Below are 16,897 nucleotides of genomic sequence, written 5' to 3' on the forward strand. Positions count from 1 at the left end.
GGCCAGCATTTATTACCCGTCCCTAGTTGCCCTTAAGAAGATGGTGGTGAGCTGCCTTCTTGAACTGCTGCAGTTCACCTGCTGTGGGTTGACCCACAATAACATTAAGGAGGGAATTCTAGGATTTTGACCCAGCAACCATGAAGGTACTGCAATATATTTCCAAGTCAGGATGGTGAATGGCTTGGAGAATGTGATTATGCTGCTTCTTTAACAAGGTTATACTGTCCTTCGCTTTTTCTTCAGTGAGGTCATAAAAGCAACGATTCCAAAAAGTCTAGGTTTGAAGGGTTTTAAGGCCAATTTGATTATAGCTAACAGAAACTGCCTCCGACAAAAGGCTTTCAAGTTTACAAAAAGGACATACAATGAAAGGGAAGTGGTCAGTTTTTCCAACTCAGGCAGGAGGCTGGAAGAACTCAGCAAGCCAGGCAGCATCAGAAGATGGAGAAGTCGCGATTTGGACGTAACCTTTCTTAAATACTGAAGAAGGGTTACACCTGAAACATCGACCTCTCCACCCCCTGATGCTGCCTGGCTTGCTATGTTGTTCTAGCCTCCTGCCTGTCAACGTTGGATTCCAGCATCTGCAGTTTTCTTGTCTATAATCAAGTTTTTCCAGCTCAGCTTTTCTTTGGTTTGGTTTCGTTTCATTTTATTTTAGCAGTCTGGCTGTTCACTGAAAGCAGGCCACCAGTCAGTTTGAGGTTGCTGGTCCAAGAAACAGCTATATGGAAGAAGGTATTCCATGCTGAATTCCTCTGCCATCTCTCTCCTTTAAGACCCTGTGTTGATTTTATCTTTTTTGCCAGGTATTTAAGGGAATTGTTGCAAGTAATTAGAACAGCATAATTAAGTTGGGATATCTGTTGGGCTTTCGGATAGGTTAAGTTATTCTGTTTTGTTTGTGTTTCATTCAGTAATCATGTAAATATATTCTGTTTTGTTTAAAACTAAGTGGTTAGGCCAGCTGTGTCTCTCCTGGAATATCCACTGTACACCTGCTTAAACAACTAGCAAAGTTAGGGTCTGGTTTACTTCCTTGAAATGTTTTGAGGGGGTCTGACCTGGTTCATAAAGAGGGGATCTTGAAGATGGTGGTGTTCCCATGTATCTGCTGCCCTTGTCCTTCTAGATGGAAGTGGTCATGAGTTTGCAAGATGCTGTCTGAGGATCTTTGGTGAATTTTTGCAGTGCATTTTGTAGTTGGTACACACTGCTGCTACTGAGCGTCGGTGGTGGAGGGAGTAGATGCTTGTTGCTGCAGTGCCACCACGTGGGCTGCTTTGTCGTGGATGGTGTCAAGCTTCTTGAGTAATATTGGAGCTGCACTCTTCCAGACGAGTGGGAAGTATTCCATCACAATCCTGATTTTGCCTTGTAGATGGTGGACAGTCTTTGGGAGATGAGTTATGTGCCACAGTATTCCTAGCTTCTGACCAGCTTTTGGAACCATTGCATTTATGCAGTGAGTCCAGTTGAGTTTCTGATCGATGAAAACTCCCAGAATGTTGATATTGGTGGATTCAGTGATGGTAACACTATTGAAATGTTAAAGGACAGTGGTTAGATTGTCTCTTGTTGGTGATGGTCATAGCCTGGTGTTTGTGTAACACAAATGTTATTTGCTACTTGTCAGCCCAAGCCTGGATATTGTACAAATCTTGTTGCATTTGGACATGGACTGCTTCAGTATCTGAGAAGTTGCAAATGGTGCTGAACATTGTGCAATCATCTGCAAACATCACCATCTCTGACCTTCTGATGGAGAGACGGTCATTGATGAAGCAGCTGAAGATGGTTGGGCCTAGGACACTACCCTGAGAACTCCTGCAGAGATGCTCTGGAGCTGAGTTGACTGACCTCCAACAGCCACGACCATCTTTCTCTGTATCAGGTATGGCTCCAACCACTGGAGAGTTTTCCCCCTGACACCCATTGATTTCAATTTTGCAAGGGCTCCGTGATGCCTCACTCAGTTGAATACAGCCTTGATGTCAAGGGCTGTCACTCTTACCTCACCTCTGAAATTCACCTCTTTTGTCTATATTTGAACCAAAACAATGAAATCAGGAGCTGAGTGGCTCAGGTGAAACTGAAACTGGGTGTCACTGAACAGATTATTGCTGAGTAGGTGCTGTCTGATAGCACTGTTGATAATGTCTTCGATTACTTTACTGATGATAGACAGTAGACTGATGGGCGGCATTTGGCTGTGTTGGATTTGCCCTGCCTTTTATGTACAGAGTATACAGATTTTCCACATGGTCAGGTAGATGCCAGTGTTGTAATTGTATTGGAACAACTTGGCTAGAGGATCGGCAAGTTCTGGAGCACATGTCTTCAGTACAATTGCTGGAATGTTGTCAGGGCTTGTAGCCTTTGCAATATCCAGTGCCTCCAACCATTTCTTAGTATCATGTGGCGTGAATCGAATTGGCTGAACACTGGTGTCTGTAATTCTGGAGACCACTGGAGGAGGCCAAGATGGATGATCCATTCAACACTTCTGGCTGAAGATTACTGTGAAAACTTCAGCCTCATCTTTGGAACTGATGTGCTGGGTTCTTCCACCATTAAGGTTGGGGATAGCTGTGGAGCCTCCTCGTCCACTGCCATTCACAACTGGATGTGGCAGAACTGCAGAGCTTAGATTTGATCTGTTTATTGTAGGACCGCTTAGCTCTATCTATCACTTGCTGCTTACGCTGCATGCAAGTAGTCCTGTTTGGTGGCTTCACCAGGTTGACATCTCATCTTCAGGTATACCTGGTGCTGCTCCTGGCGTGTCTTCCTGCACTCTCCATTGAACCAAGGTTGACTCTCTGGCTCGATGGTAATGGTTGAATGGGGGATATGCTGGGCCATGAGGTTACAAAGTATGCTGTTGCTGGCCCACAGAAAGTCACGGATGCCCATTCTTGAATTGCTATATCTGTACAAGGTCTGTCCCATTTAGCACAGTGATTGTGCAACACAATGTGGTGGAGGTCTTTCTCAATGTGAAGGTGGAGCATCATCTCCACAAGGACTATGCGGGGCCACTCTTACTGATACTGTCATGGACAGATGCATCTGCAGCTGACAGGATGAGGTCAAGTATGTTTTTCCCTCTTGTTGGTTCCCTTACCACCTGCCACAGAGCCAGTACTGCAGCTATGTCCTTTAGGACCTGACCAGCTCAATCAGTACTACTGTTGGGGAGCCATACTTGGTGCTGGACATTGAGTCACATGTAGGCCAGACCCTCCCTGAAGGTCATTAGTGAGCCAGATGGGTTTTTCTGACAATCGACAATGGTTTCATGGTCATCAGTAGATTTTAACTGCAGATTTTATTTTATTTTATTCAAATTCCACCAACTGCCATGGCAGGATTTGAACCTGTGTCCCCCAAACCTTATCTGGGTCTCTGGATTAATAGTCTAGCAAGAAAACACTCGGCCAATCTAGATCTATATCTAGAAAATCTAGTCATTTTCTTTTTGAAATTTCCAACCAGAACTCTATCAACAAACACATCGAGTTAGATCCCATCTAACACCCCTGAGAGAAAAAAAACAGGAAATGACATCACCACACAAAATGACATCACCAACCCAAAGAAACCCAAACATATAAATAGAAAGCAGGAATTATCAGCAATGCTTCACCCTGAGGCCCACTGAAGATGTTTACCTAGTACGGTGATAAAACATCTGGAAATGAACCTTCCAGCTCAGCAAGCAAACCTATGTCCAGAACCTCAACCTGAGCTACAAATCTTCTCAAAACTCACTATTTCCTGTCACTTAATTTAGTAAATATTGCTTTTCTCAAAGAGCTAAATGTTGTCTATGGGATTTTGCACTTTGCAATTTGGCCAGTTACCTACAGCACAACAATTAGAACATAGAACATAGAACAATACAGCACAGAACAGGCCCTTCGGCCCACGATGTTGTGCCGAACATCTATCCTAGATTAAGCACCCATCCATGTACCTATCCAATTGCCGCTTAAAGGTCGTCAATGATTCTGACTCTACCACTGCCATGGGCAGCGCATTCCATGCCCCCACCACTCTCTGGGTAAAGAACCCACCCCTGACATCTCCCCTATACCTTCCACCCTTCACCTTAAATTTATGTCCCCTTGTAATACTCTGTTGTACGCGGGGAAAAAGTCTCTGACTGTCTACTCTATCTATTCCTCTGATCATCTTATAAACCTCTATCAAGTCACCTCTCTTCCTTCGCCGTTCCAACGAGAAAAGGCCGAGAACTCTCAACCTGTCCTCGTACGACCTATTCTCCATTCCAGGCAACATCCTGGTAAATCTTCTCTGCACCCTCTCCAAAGCTTCCACATCTTTCCTAAAGTGAGGCGACCAGAACTGCACACAGTACTCCAAATGTGGCCTAACCAAAGTCCTGTACAGCTGCAACATCACTTCACGACTCTTGAATTCAATCCCTCTGCTAATGAACGCTAATACACCATAGGCCTTCTTACAAGCTCTATCCACCTGAGTGACAACTTTCAAAGATCTATGTACATAGACCCCAAGATCCCTCCGTTCCTCCACCTGACTAAGAACTCTACCGTTAACCCTGTATTCCGCATTCTTATTTGTTCTTCCAAAATGGACAACCTCACACTTGGCAGGGTTGAACTCCATCTGCCACTCCTCAGCCCAGCTCTGCATCATATCTAAGTCCATTTGCAGACGACAACAGCCCTCCTCACTATCCACAACTCCACCAATCTTCGTATCATCTGCAAATTTACTGACCCACCCTTCGACTCCCTCATCCAAGTCATTAATAAAAATTACAAACAGCAGAGGACCCAGAACTGATCCCTGCGGAACTCCACTTGTAACTGCGCTCCAGGCTGAATATTTGCCATCTACCACCACTCGCTGACTTCAACCGGTTAGCCAGTTTTCAATCCAATTGGCCAAGTTTCCCTCTATCCCATGCCTCCTGACTATCCACATAAGCCTACCATGGGGAACCTTATCAAATGCCTTACTAAAATCCATGTACACTACATCCACTGCTCTACCCTCATCCACATGCTTGGTCACCTCCTCAAAGAATTCAATAAGACTTGTAAGGCAAGACCTACCCTTCACAAATCCGTGCTGGCTGTCCCTAATCAAGCAGTGTCTATCCAGATACTCATAAATCCTATCCCTCAGTACCCTTTCCATTACTTTGCCTACCACAGAAGTAAGACTAACTGGCCTGTAATTTCCGGGGTTATCCCTATTCCCTTTTTTGAACGGGGCACAACATTCGCTACTCTCCAGTCCCCTGGTACCACCCCCGTTGACAGTGAAGATGAAAAGATCATTGCCAACGGTACTGCAATTTCCTCTCTTGCTTCCCACATAATCCTAGGATATATCCCGTCAGGCACGGGGGACTTGTCTATCCTCAAGTTGTTCAAAATGTCCAACGCATCTTCCTTCCTAACAAGTATCTCTTCTAGCTTACCAGTCCGTTTCACACTCTCCTCTTCAACAATACGGTCCCTCTAGTTCGTAAATACTGAAGAAAAGTACTCATTCAAGACCTCTCCTATCTCTTCCGACTCAATACACAATCTCCCACTACTGTCCTTGATCGGACCTACCCTCGTTCTCGTCATTCTCATGTTTCTCACATACGCATAAAATGCCTTGGGGTTATCCTTGATCCTATCCGCCAAGGATTTTTCATGCCCTCTCTTAGCTCTCCTAATCCCTTTCTTCAGGTCCCTTCTGGCTATCCTGTATCCCTCCACTGCTCTGTCTGAACCCTGTTTCCTCAACCTTATGTAAGCCTCCTTCTTCCTCTTTACTAGACATTCAACCTCCCTCGTCAACCAAGGCTCCCTCACACGACCATTTCTTTCCTGCCTGATAGGTACATACATATCAAGGACGCGTCGTATCTGCTCCTTGAAAAAGTTCCACATTTCCACCACATCCTTCCCTGACAGCCTATGCTCCCAACTTATGCTCCTCAAATCCTGTCTTACAGCATCATAATTTCCCTTCCCCCAATTGTAAAATCTACCCTGTTGTGCGCACCTATCTCTCTCCATGACCAAGGTGAAAGTCACAGAATTGTGGTCACCATCACCAAAATGTTCACCCACTAACAAGCCCATCACTTGTCCCAGCTCATTACCGAGTACCAAATCCAATATGGCCTCCCCTCTGGTTGGACAATCTACATACTGAGTTAGAAAAGCTTCCTGGACACACTGCACAAACACCGCCCCATCCAATCTACTTGATCTAAAGAGCTTCCAATCAATATTTGGGAAGTTGAAGTCGCCCATGACTACAACCCTGTGGCTTCTGCACCTTTCCAAAATCTGTTTCCCAATCTGTTCCTCCACAAATTCCTTCACTTCAAAAGAACTTCATTGGCTGTCAAGCACTTTTGAATATGCTGAGGACATAAAAATGAGATATAAATGCATGTTTTTCATTTATCTTTCATAAAGAGGAGCCATCTGCATGAAAATGTATGCAACTAAATTTTAATCATTTGCTCACAGACACACAGTTATATAGCACAAATTGCACTGTTATGAAGCATCTTTGAGCGATCTCTCAGCTAAAATCATTATTTTGTTCTTTAGGTATATGATATGCATAAACAAAAACATTCTCCTCTCCTAAGAGGCAAAGTTAAAAGTCTGCATACCTTTACCTGTGTTGCGAATCAGAGTCCTTGTGGTGGGTCGAAGCTTTATTCCTTGTTCTGGGATTAGAGAAGAAAATAATCGAAAAGACACTATTATTGACGTTAGTATTATCTATTCTACTCATGCTGTTGGATGAAAGGCCAAAAACATAGAGCAGCTTTTAAAGATAAAATGGAAGGGGCTTGTATAGTTCTGTTTTGATGCCAAAACTCAAATATTATCATCTTTTTCCTTCCTCCTGTCCAGAAGCACTATTTACTAGAGCTGAAAATGTGTTGCTGGAAAAGCGCAGCAGGTTAGGCAGCATCCAAGGAATAGGAAATTTGACGTTTCGGGCATAAGCCCTTCATCAGGAATGATTCCTGGTGAAGGGCTTATGCCCGAAATGTCGAATTTCCTGTTCCTTGGATGCTGCCTGACCTGCTGCGCTTTTCCAGCAACACATTTTCAGCTCTGATCTCCAGCATCTGCAGACCTCACTTTCCCACCATTTACTGGAAACCACTCTGCACCATTGTTTCACAAAATATCTCAAAAATGTAGTGCAACAATTCAATTATGTCACACTGTTAGGCCACCAAAGCACTTTTAAGCTTAATAATTTTACAGCTGCTTTCACAACAACTTGCATTTATATAGTGCCCTTAACGTAGTAAAAAGATGATCAGCACCATTTTCTGGCAAACCTTGACCCCAAGTCACACAAGCAGCTATTAGAATTAGTGATAAAATCATGGTCCAAAATGTAAGTTTTACAGAATATCTTATAAGGTCAAAAGCTGGAGAGACTTGGGTTTAGACAGCCAAAGCTTTGACTGCTAATGGTAGAACAATAAAAGTCAGGAAAACAGATTTTGAGGAAAGCAGCAATCTCGGAGGCATGATAAAATGTAAAAGTGCCGTGTACCTAAAGAAGTCAATGTTGTACTTTAAGTAAAATTTGTTGATTTTAATGACTGAGAGTAGTCACCTGAGTGGATATTGGGAGGTTGTTTTCAAGAGAGAGTCAGAGATGGAAGGGTTTAGGTAGAGAATTTCATAATTTATTATTGTGGTGGTGAAGGATTTGCCAGTGTTGGCTTAATGAAAATCTTCAAATCTGAAAACTGTACTCTAGTTGATTTGTAATGGAATTCAGTTTACATAAGTGTTTAAAGTGTAAGAATTATTTTACAGCATTAACAACCTCTTCATTCCCACCATAAATGTATTCAGCTTGTAACTAAACAAATAAATTATTTTAAAACATTCTTTAATTATTTTCCATTCAATTCATTGAGCCCATCAGGTTCAAGAACATTACTGTTGCAGTCAAATACTTTTCCATTTCAGATGAGGGGCAACCTTTTTTTTTAACAGAGTGTGGTTTGTATAAGGAACGAACTTCAGGAGGAGGTGATGGATGCAGGTACAGTTGCAATATTTAAAAGACATTTGGATAAATACATGAATAGAAAAAGTTTGGAGGGATATGGGCCAAATGCAGTCAAACGGGACAAGTTGGACTGAATGGTCTGTTTCTATGCTATATCACTCTATGACTCTATTTCTGTATGACATCTCAATCTCCGTATCAATTGCTCAGATATGTTAGAGCTATGGTTCCACTATTTGACTCTAATATTGTGCCTTAGCCAGTGCTCCCTCACTGCACTTGTGAACTTTTCCAATGCCAGCATTAAATTGACTTCTTTAATTAATGCCACAGAAACATAGAATTGCTACAACACAAAGAGGTCATTTGACTCATAATGTCCATGCTAGCTGTCAAACTGGCAATTTATTTAGTACCTACTTTCTCCCCATTACCCACACATTCTTCTTTTTCAGATAATAATTAAATTTTCTTTGAGTGCCTCAGTTGAACCCACAGCTGGTGAACACACTTAGGCAGCAATTTCCAGATCTTAACTACTTGCTGGATGTAAAGGTTTTTCCTCATGTCCTCTTGGCTTCTTTTGGCAATTACCTTAAATCTGAGCCCTTTCATTTTCAGTCATTCCATCAGTAGGAACAATTTTGTCATTTCTATTCTGTCCAAACCCCTCAACTTTGAACGTCTAAAATTTCCTCTAACCTTCTCATTTGCATAGAAAACAGTCTCAACTAATCCAATCTATCTGCATAATTGAACTTCAACGGCACGATGGCTCAGTGGTTAGCACGGCTGCCTCACAGCGCCAGGGATCCAGATTCGATTCCAGCCTTCGATGACTGACTGTGTGGAGTTTGCACATTCTCCCCGTGTCTGTGTGGGTTTCCTCCGGGTGCTCCGGTTTCCTCCCCAGTCCAAAGATGAGCAGGTCAGGTGAATTGCCCGTAGTGTTAGGTGCACTAGTCAGGGATGAATGGAGGGGAATGAGTTGCTCTTCAGAGGGTCAGTGTGAACTCATTGGGCCGAAGGGTCTGTTTCCACACTGTAGGGAATATGACTGATCTGAACATCCCTGGAACCTTTCTTGAAACTCTTTTTTGCACTTTCTTTACAGCTTTCACATCTTTTCTAAAGTGTGGCACTGAAAACTGAATGTAAAACTCCAACTGAGGTAAAACCAGTGTTTTGTGCAAGTAAAACATAACTTCCTTGCTGTTGTATTCTATTCCCCTTCTAATAAAGCCTAAGATATTGTAAGCATTTCTACTGCTCTCAACTCTCCTGCTCCCCTTAAAATCAAAGCTCCCAGATACTCATCTCCTTCTGCTCCTGTAACTCTTTTAGAATTATACTCTTAATGGGAGCTTCATTATTCCTTCTCCCAAAATGAATCACTTCACATTTCTTTGCTTGGAATTTCATCTATAACTTGTCCACTTAGGTAATTAACCTATCCGAGTCCTTCAGATATCCTCGACTATCCTCCTCAAAGTTCATAATTCTTCCAAATTTCACATCATCTGCAAATTTGAAATTGTACCAAGGTCTGTGTCATAAACATAAAACATGAAGAGCAAGGAACCCAACATTAACCCCTGGGGAACTCCAGTGCAAACCTTCAATCTGAAAAAAATCACTTTAAAAAGAGAAAATGCTTGAGAAATCAGCAGGTCTGGCAGCATCCATAGAGAGAAAGTCGAGTCAACATTTCAGGTCCTGAGACTCTTCTTTAGAATCTGCACTTTCTGCACCATTCTGGAAACATTGACTCTGCATTCTCTCCACAGATGCTGCCACACCCACTGAATCTCTCCAACAATTTCTGCTTTTGTTTCAGATTTCTAGATTTTGCAGTTCTTCTGTTTTTTTTTCCCATTAGCCATTCCTGTTTCTTGTCAGTCAACCAATTTCACATGCATGTTGCTACTGATTCTTTAATTTCATGAGCTATAACTTGGCTGACTTGCTTATTGCTGAAAATGTGTTGCTGGTTAAAGCGCAGCAGGTCAGGCAGCATCCAAGGAACAGGAAATTCGACGTTTCGGGCATAAGCCCTTCATCAGGAATACTGTCCAGGAATACTGGCTTGTTTATTGTGCAACAATGTACCGAATGGGGTTTGGAAGTCCATGTACACCACACCAACAGCATTATTCTCAGCAACCTTTTGTATTATCCTTTCAAACAAAATGCTTCAATAAGAAAGTTAAACAGAATTTATTCTTAAGAAATCCGTGCTAGCTTTCCTGAAGGAACCTGCATTCATCCAAATTACTATCAGTTTTGTCTTGAAATGTGGTTTCCAGAAGCTGCGGGTTTCATGGTATTTTGTGGTTTACAAAATACCATGCAAGGACTGCACAAAACACTATATAGGACAAACAGGAAGACAGCTAACAATCCGCATCCATGAACATCAGCTAGCCACAAAATGACACGACCAGCTATCTCTAGTAGCCATACACTCAGACAACCAGCAACATGAATTTGACTGGGAAAACACCACTATCATAGGACAAGCCAGACAGAGAACAGCCAGAGAATTCCTAGAAGCATGGCATTCATCCCCAAACTCCATCAACAGACACATTGACCTGGACACCATATACAAACCACTACAGCTGAAACTGACACCCGGAAGCGGCAAGAACATCCATCAACAGACACATCGACCTGGACCCCACATACAAATCACTGCAGCTGAAACTGACACCCGGAAGCGGCAAGAACAAACCAATATAAATACCGGAAGAAACATCAAAGCAGCGCTTCACACGAGGCTCCAACAGCACTGATGATGTTCCCTAGCCAGGGAACGAAACGTTTGCAGCAAAAACTTCCAGCTCGGCGAACAGAACCACAACAACGGATACCCGAGCTACAAATCTTCAATCAGATTTTAAACAGGATTTATATTGCCAGTTCAATTTCTAGTTAGAAATTTCAATTTCTTTCTTGGCTAGGTGTGGCTTCAACCAGCAGAGAGTTTGCTCCCAATTCTCTTTGACTGTAACTTTTCTAGGGCTTCAATTCTCTTTGACTGTAACTTTTCTAGGGCTTACTCAGTAAAATGTTGTGTTGATTTCACTCTCACCTTACCTCTCAGCTACTTTGTTTGGATCAAGGCTACACTGAGGTCTGGAGCTGAGTGGCACTGGAGTGGAGAATCAGTGAGCAGGTTATTGCTAGGATAGTGCTGTTTAGTAGCACTGTTGATGATCTATTCCATCGCTTTACTGATGATAGCGAGTGGGCTGATAAGATGGGAATTGTCTGGAGCATAAGTCTCCAATATTGTTGCCTTAACTTTGACAGGGCCTATTGCTTTTACAGTATCTTGTGCATTCATCCATCACATGGAGTGAATCAAATTGCCTGAAGACTGGCATTTCTAATGCTGGGGATCGCTAAAGGATGCCAAAGTAGATCATCCATTCAACACTTCTGGCTGAAAATGTTTGCAAATGCTTCAGCTTTATGTTCTGCACTGATGTACTGGGATGGGAACCTTCACCTCCAGTCAATTTAATTTTCCACCATCATTCATGACTAGATGTGACAGCCCTGCAGAGCTTAGATCTGATCCATTGGTTGTGAGATCGCTGAGCTCAATCACTTGTTGCTTATGATATCTGGCACACAAGTGGTCTGATTTTGTAGCTTCACCAGGTTGACACCTTGCTTTTAATTATGCCTAGTGTTGCTCCTAGCATGCCTCCTAGATTTTTTTATTGATCTAAGGATGGTCCCCTGGCTTGATGGTAATACGCAATGTATTTTTGATCCCTAATTGGTCCCACTCTTCCTTTTAGTACCTTCATCTATGTGCATATTGAAGACTTTGTGATACCCTTTAACGTTGTCTGGCAGTTTTTCTCCTAATCTCTGATTATCTTTTCACTTCCCCTTTGAAGTGCGTTTTGGACAGTCTCGTACTGTGCAACAGGCACCCTAGCAACTAGATTGGGACTGCACACTTCATTTCCTGTTGGGGCAAAACAGCCACAGAGGGAAGAGAGTTTTTTTCTCACCATTTTGGACTGATATTGAGTCCAGAGACCGTAGCTCACAAGCATGTCAGCTTGTTCAGTCAAGGATGCAGCACAGAACTGCAGCAATATCAAGCAAAATGGCTGAAAGCTTTTAACTTACGCATCCTGCTAGAGTCACGCCCCCGCTGGGATGTTTTGTCCTTAGTAGAATCTGGAAGGGAAAATTTGGGGATAAGTTATTTCTAAATTATCTACATTTCACTGTTCACTGCATTGACATTTCCTCAATGGGCTCTACAATTATTTATAACAATATTATAATGACTTTTCTTGTGTGGCATAGCTATGACACAAAAGAATTGCCTGGTAGAAATCTTTGATTTGAGAGTGAGATTGTCATTCAAATTAAAGGTTTTTTTTAATCCTTTAAAACAGAAATCATGGCATATTATATATTTGAATATAAGAGCCACCTGACAGTGGGAAGGGAGAGAGGTCAATGGTTTATAGGAAGTCACCACAAGCCAATTCATGTTTGCTTCAAGATTTGAGTTGGATTCATTAAATGATAGATTGATGCTTTATACCAAATGAGGACTTCATGCAGTTGCTTTGGAGAGCAGGAAAACAGTGATTCTTCGGGGTACGAATTCCTAACCTGTAGCACACTGTGTTTGCACTAACAGATCCTACAGCTAACAAATATTTAATGGCACTGCTTGTCTGAGACCTTGATGTTAGCTGCAGGGTCAATTTTGTTTTATACTGTAACGTTAGACAAGGTTGGGAGAGAGATGCATTTCCTACAGTGGACACAAACTTCTGGCTCTCTCTCTTTCCCTGAACTCAGAAGGCTATGTGCTCAAGCTCCAATCAAGAGACTTGAGCACAAACTCTGGCTTGACATACCAATATGCTACTAAGGAAGTAATTTACTGTCAGAAGTAGTATGAGACTTTCATGTAACTAGACTGGGACTGCACACTTCAATTTCTATTGAGCCAAAACAGCCGCAGTGGGAAGAGAGTTTCCTCTCAATATTTTGGACTCAATTAGAATCCAGAGACCAGAGATGCAAGGACAGTAGACCATATTCAGAAGTCTGAAGTGCAAAGAGACTTGGGAGTTCCAATGCAGGATTCTCTCAAAATAAACTTGCAGGTTGAGTCGGTGGTTAGGAAGGCAAATACAATGTTGGCATTTATTTTGAGAGGACTTGAATATAAACCAGGGGTGTACTTCTGAGGCTCTGTAAGGCTCTGGTCAGACCACAGTTGGAGTACTGTGTGCGGTTTTGGGCCCCATATCTCAGGGAGGATGTACTGGCCCTGGAGGGGGTTCAGAGGAGGTTCACAAGAATGGTCTCAGGTATGAAAAGCTTAACATATGGGGAACGTTTGAGGACTCTGAGTCTATACTTGATGAAGGATGAGAGGGAATTTAATTGAAACTTACAGAATACTGAATGGCCTGGACAGACTGGATGTTGGGAAGATGTTTCCATTGGTAAGAGAGACTGGGACCTGAGAGCACAGCCTTAGAGTAAAGGGAAGACCTTCCAGAATGGAGATAAGGAGAAACTTCTTCAGCCAGAGAGTGGGGAATCTATGGAAATTACTGCCACAGAAGGGTGTGGAGGCCAGGTCATTGAGTATATTTAAGATGGGGATAGATAGGTGCATGATTGTCAAGGGGATTCGGGTTTCAGGGAGAAAGCGGGAGAATGGGGTTGAGAAATATATCAGCCGTGATTGGCAGAGCAGACACGATGGGCTGGAACGGCCTAATTTCTGCTCCTATGTCTTATGGTCTTGTTACACTACAGCTCATAAGCATGTCAGCTTGTTCAGTCAAGGGTGCAGTACAGAGCTGCAGCAATATCAAGCAAAATGGCTGAAAGTTTTTAACTTACCCATCTGCCCTGTAGAGTAGATGTAAAATATACCATAGCATTACTTCAAAGAAGAGCATGGGAACTTTCCTCAGAATCCTGGCTATACTCATCACTATTAATTAACATTACTATAAGTTTGGAATATCGAGTTATTTTCAAATAGTTGTTTTTGATACTGCGCTGTATGCAAACTGGCAAACCCCAAGTTTCCCTTAATACAACAGCAACTACACTTGAAAATTACTTCTGCTTTGGGATGATCAGAGATCATGAGAAGTGCTAACTCAATGCGAGTTTTTATTTTTTCTTCCAACATGTTTCCAAAATTCCTTTGTCAGTTTTAATAAAAATGTAACGATCTTCTTCAATGTTGCTTAAGATGTTAGTTCGTAAGTTCATAAGATATAAGAGCAGAATTAGGCCATTCGGCCCATCGAGTCTGCGCCGCTATCCGATCATGGCTGATATCCCCCATTTTCCTGCCTACTCTCCATATCCCTTCAACCCATTACCAATTAAAAATCTGTCTGACTCCTCTTTAAATTTACTCACTGTCCCAGCATCCACCACACTTTGGGGTGGCGAATTCCACAGGTTCGCAATCCTTTGGGAGAACTAGTTTCTCCTCAACTCTGTCTTGTGGAATACGTTTTCAGTGTTGAGTACCTAAGTGATTTGGACTTTTAAGGCTGCTGCTCAGGAACTTTTTGCATTGAAGCAGAATTAATAAGTTTTAAATGGAACTAATTATTTAAGTTGGACATTTCTCTGGATACACAGCTGCTTGGTTCCTCTCAACTTTCTGCATAAGCAAACTCAAGGTGAGAAATAATGTACTGGAAATTACTGGCTTCCATCCTAATTTAAGAAATTATCATTGTTTTATACAAAGTGTGATGGCTGGAATATGATGACGAGTGTAGGGAAAACTGAATATTAAGCATGTTTACCTCAGCACTCAAATCCCTGATTGCATGGCAGTGTCAGTGGATCACAAAATATATCCCAACATTTTGCAAACCTCAGTGCGTGTCTCATGTACCAGTTTCTAAAGCTTAGTACATTTATTTGATTTTCTTCTTCTGGCTCAATGAACTCTGTGCCTGTGAAGCATCAACTGACAATTACATAGCCACAAAGTTTAAATACTTTCTGTGTCTCTTACCTGAACAGGTTGGAGTCCTGTTATGGACTGAAGATCCACTGATTGGTTTGCCGTCAGGTGTGACACACCAGCAATAGCCTGTCAATTTATGGCACTGAACCTGTTAAAGCAGAGAGAAAGAAAAATAAATTATTATGAAATCTAACTCTGTGTGTGTGTGTGTGTGTGTGTGTGTGTGTGTGTGTGTGTATTTTTTAATAGAGTATGCACACGGACCAAACTACACCACCAACCAACCTTTCAAGGCACTTATCCTAATTTTCAATCCAAAAGCTTGCCTCCTAGAAAGATCTTTCATCCAAGTAATTCAGATTACACCTTTCACTATGGTTTCCCATTCCTCTACCCCATTGTTGCTTTTAGTTACGATCTCCTTGCTAGCATTTCTGAAAACTTTCTTCCAAAATCCTTGACCGTGTAATTTTCTTCCCTTTATGTGAAGAGGCACTTGGCTTGGTTAATTCATAGCACTCAATAGATCTGGATCAAAGGTAAAACAAGGTTTCCCATGGGAGATTGGTTAGCAAAGTTAGATCTCATGTAATACTGGGAAAAGTAGCCATTTGGATACAGAACTGGCTCAAAGGTAGAAGACAAAGGGTGGTGGTGGAGGGTTGTTTTTCAGACTGGAGGCCTGTGGCCAGTGGAGTGCTACAAGGATCGGTGCTGGATCCACTACTTTTCATATTTATATAAATGATTTGGACTTGAGCATAAGACGTATAATTAGTACGTTTGTAGATGACACCAAAATTGGAGGTGTGGTGGACATCAAAGAAGATCACCTCAGATTAAAATGGGATCTTGATCAGATGGGCCAGTGGGCAGAGAAGTGGCAGATGGGGTTTAATTTAGATAAATACTAGGTGCTGCATTTTGGAAAAGCAAATCTTCACAGGACCTATACACTTAATGGTAACATCCTAGGGAGTGTTGCTGAACAAAGAGACCTTGGAATGCAGGTTCATAGCTGCTTGAAAGTGGAATCACAGGTAGATAGGATAGTGAAGAAAGCTTTTGGTATGCTTTCCTTTATTGGTCAGAGTATTGAGTACAGGAGTCAGGAAGTCATGTTGTGGCTGTACGGGTCATTGGTTAGGCCACTTTTGGAATATTACATGCAATTCTGATCTTCCTTTTGGAAGGATGTTGTGAAACTTGAAAGGGTTCGGAAAAGATTTACAAGGATGTTGCCAGGGTTGGAGGATTTGAGGTATAAGGAGAGGCTGAACAGGCTGGGGCTGTTTTCCCTGGAGCGTCGGAAGCTGAGAGGTGACCTTATAGAGGTTTATAAAATCATGAGGGGCATGGGTAGGGTAAATAGACAAAGTCTCTTCCCTGGGGTAGGGAAGTCCAGAACTAGAGGGCATAAGTTTAGGGTGAGAGGGGAAAGAGATAAAAGAGACCTAAAGGGCAACTTTTTCAGGCAGAAGGTGATACATGTGTGGAATGGGCTGCCAGAGGAAGTGGTGGAGTCTAGTACAATTGTAACATTTAAAAGGCATCTGGATGGGTATATGAACAGGAAGGGTTTGGAAGGATATGGGCCAGGTGCTGGCAGGTGGGACTAAATTGGATTGGGATATCTGATCGGCATGGACGATTGGACCGAAGGGTCTGTTTCCATGCTGTACATCTCTATGACTCTATGACTCTAAATAAAGATATATACTGAAAAGGGAACATTTGATTGAATGGAGAAACAGGGTCAAGCAGCTGAACTGTTGACCCTGTTCCTTTGATTGGAAATTTCTTTTTCTTTGAAAGTAAATATAAAGATGGGCT

General features: G+C 42.3%; 1 protein-coding gene across 2 annotated transcripts in view; it reads right to left on the bottom strand.

The window, feature by feature from the left end:
* The window catches only part of LOC132836590 (SPARC-related modular calcium-binding protein 1-like), a 107,614-nt gene that overhangs the window by 16,138 nt on the left and 74,579 nt on the right, over positions 1 to 16,897 (bottom strand). Inside the window, exons 4-6 of one of the 2 annotated variants that reach the window (XM_060855970.1) lie at positions 15,113 to 15,212; positions 12,214 to 12,264; positions 6,692 to 6,742 (exon numbers count right to left, since the gene is read on the bottom strand). In XM_060855970.1, coding sequence (XP_060711953.1) covers positions 6,692 to 6,742; positions 12,214 to 12,264; positions 15,113 to 15,212 — 202 coding nt within the window. Of the gene's footprint in view, positions 1 to 6,685; positions 6,743 to 12,213; positions 12,265 to 15,112; positions 15,213 to 16,897 lie in introns of both variants that reach the window. The other variant, XM_060855969.1, reaches the window with a different exon arrangement.

This window comes from Hemiscyllium ocellatum, chromosome 47 (genome assembly GCF_020745735.1).
Source record: "Hemiscyllium ocellatum isolate sHemOce1 chromosome 47, sHemOce1.pat.X.cur, whole genome shotgun sequence".
In the NCBI taxonomy this organism is placed as follows: Eukaryota; Metazoa; Chordata; class Chondrichthyes; order Orectolobiformes; family Hemiscylliidae; genus Hemiscyllium; species Hemiscyllium ocellatum.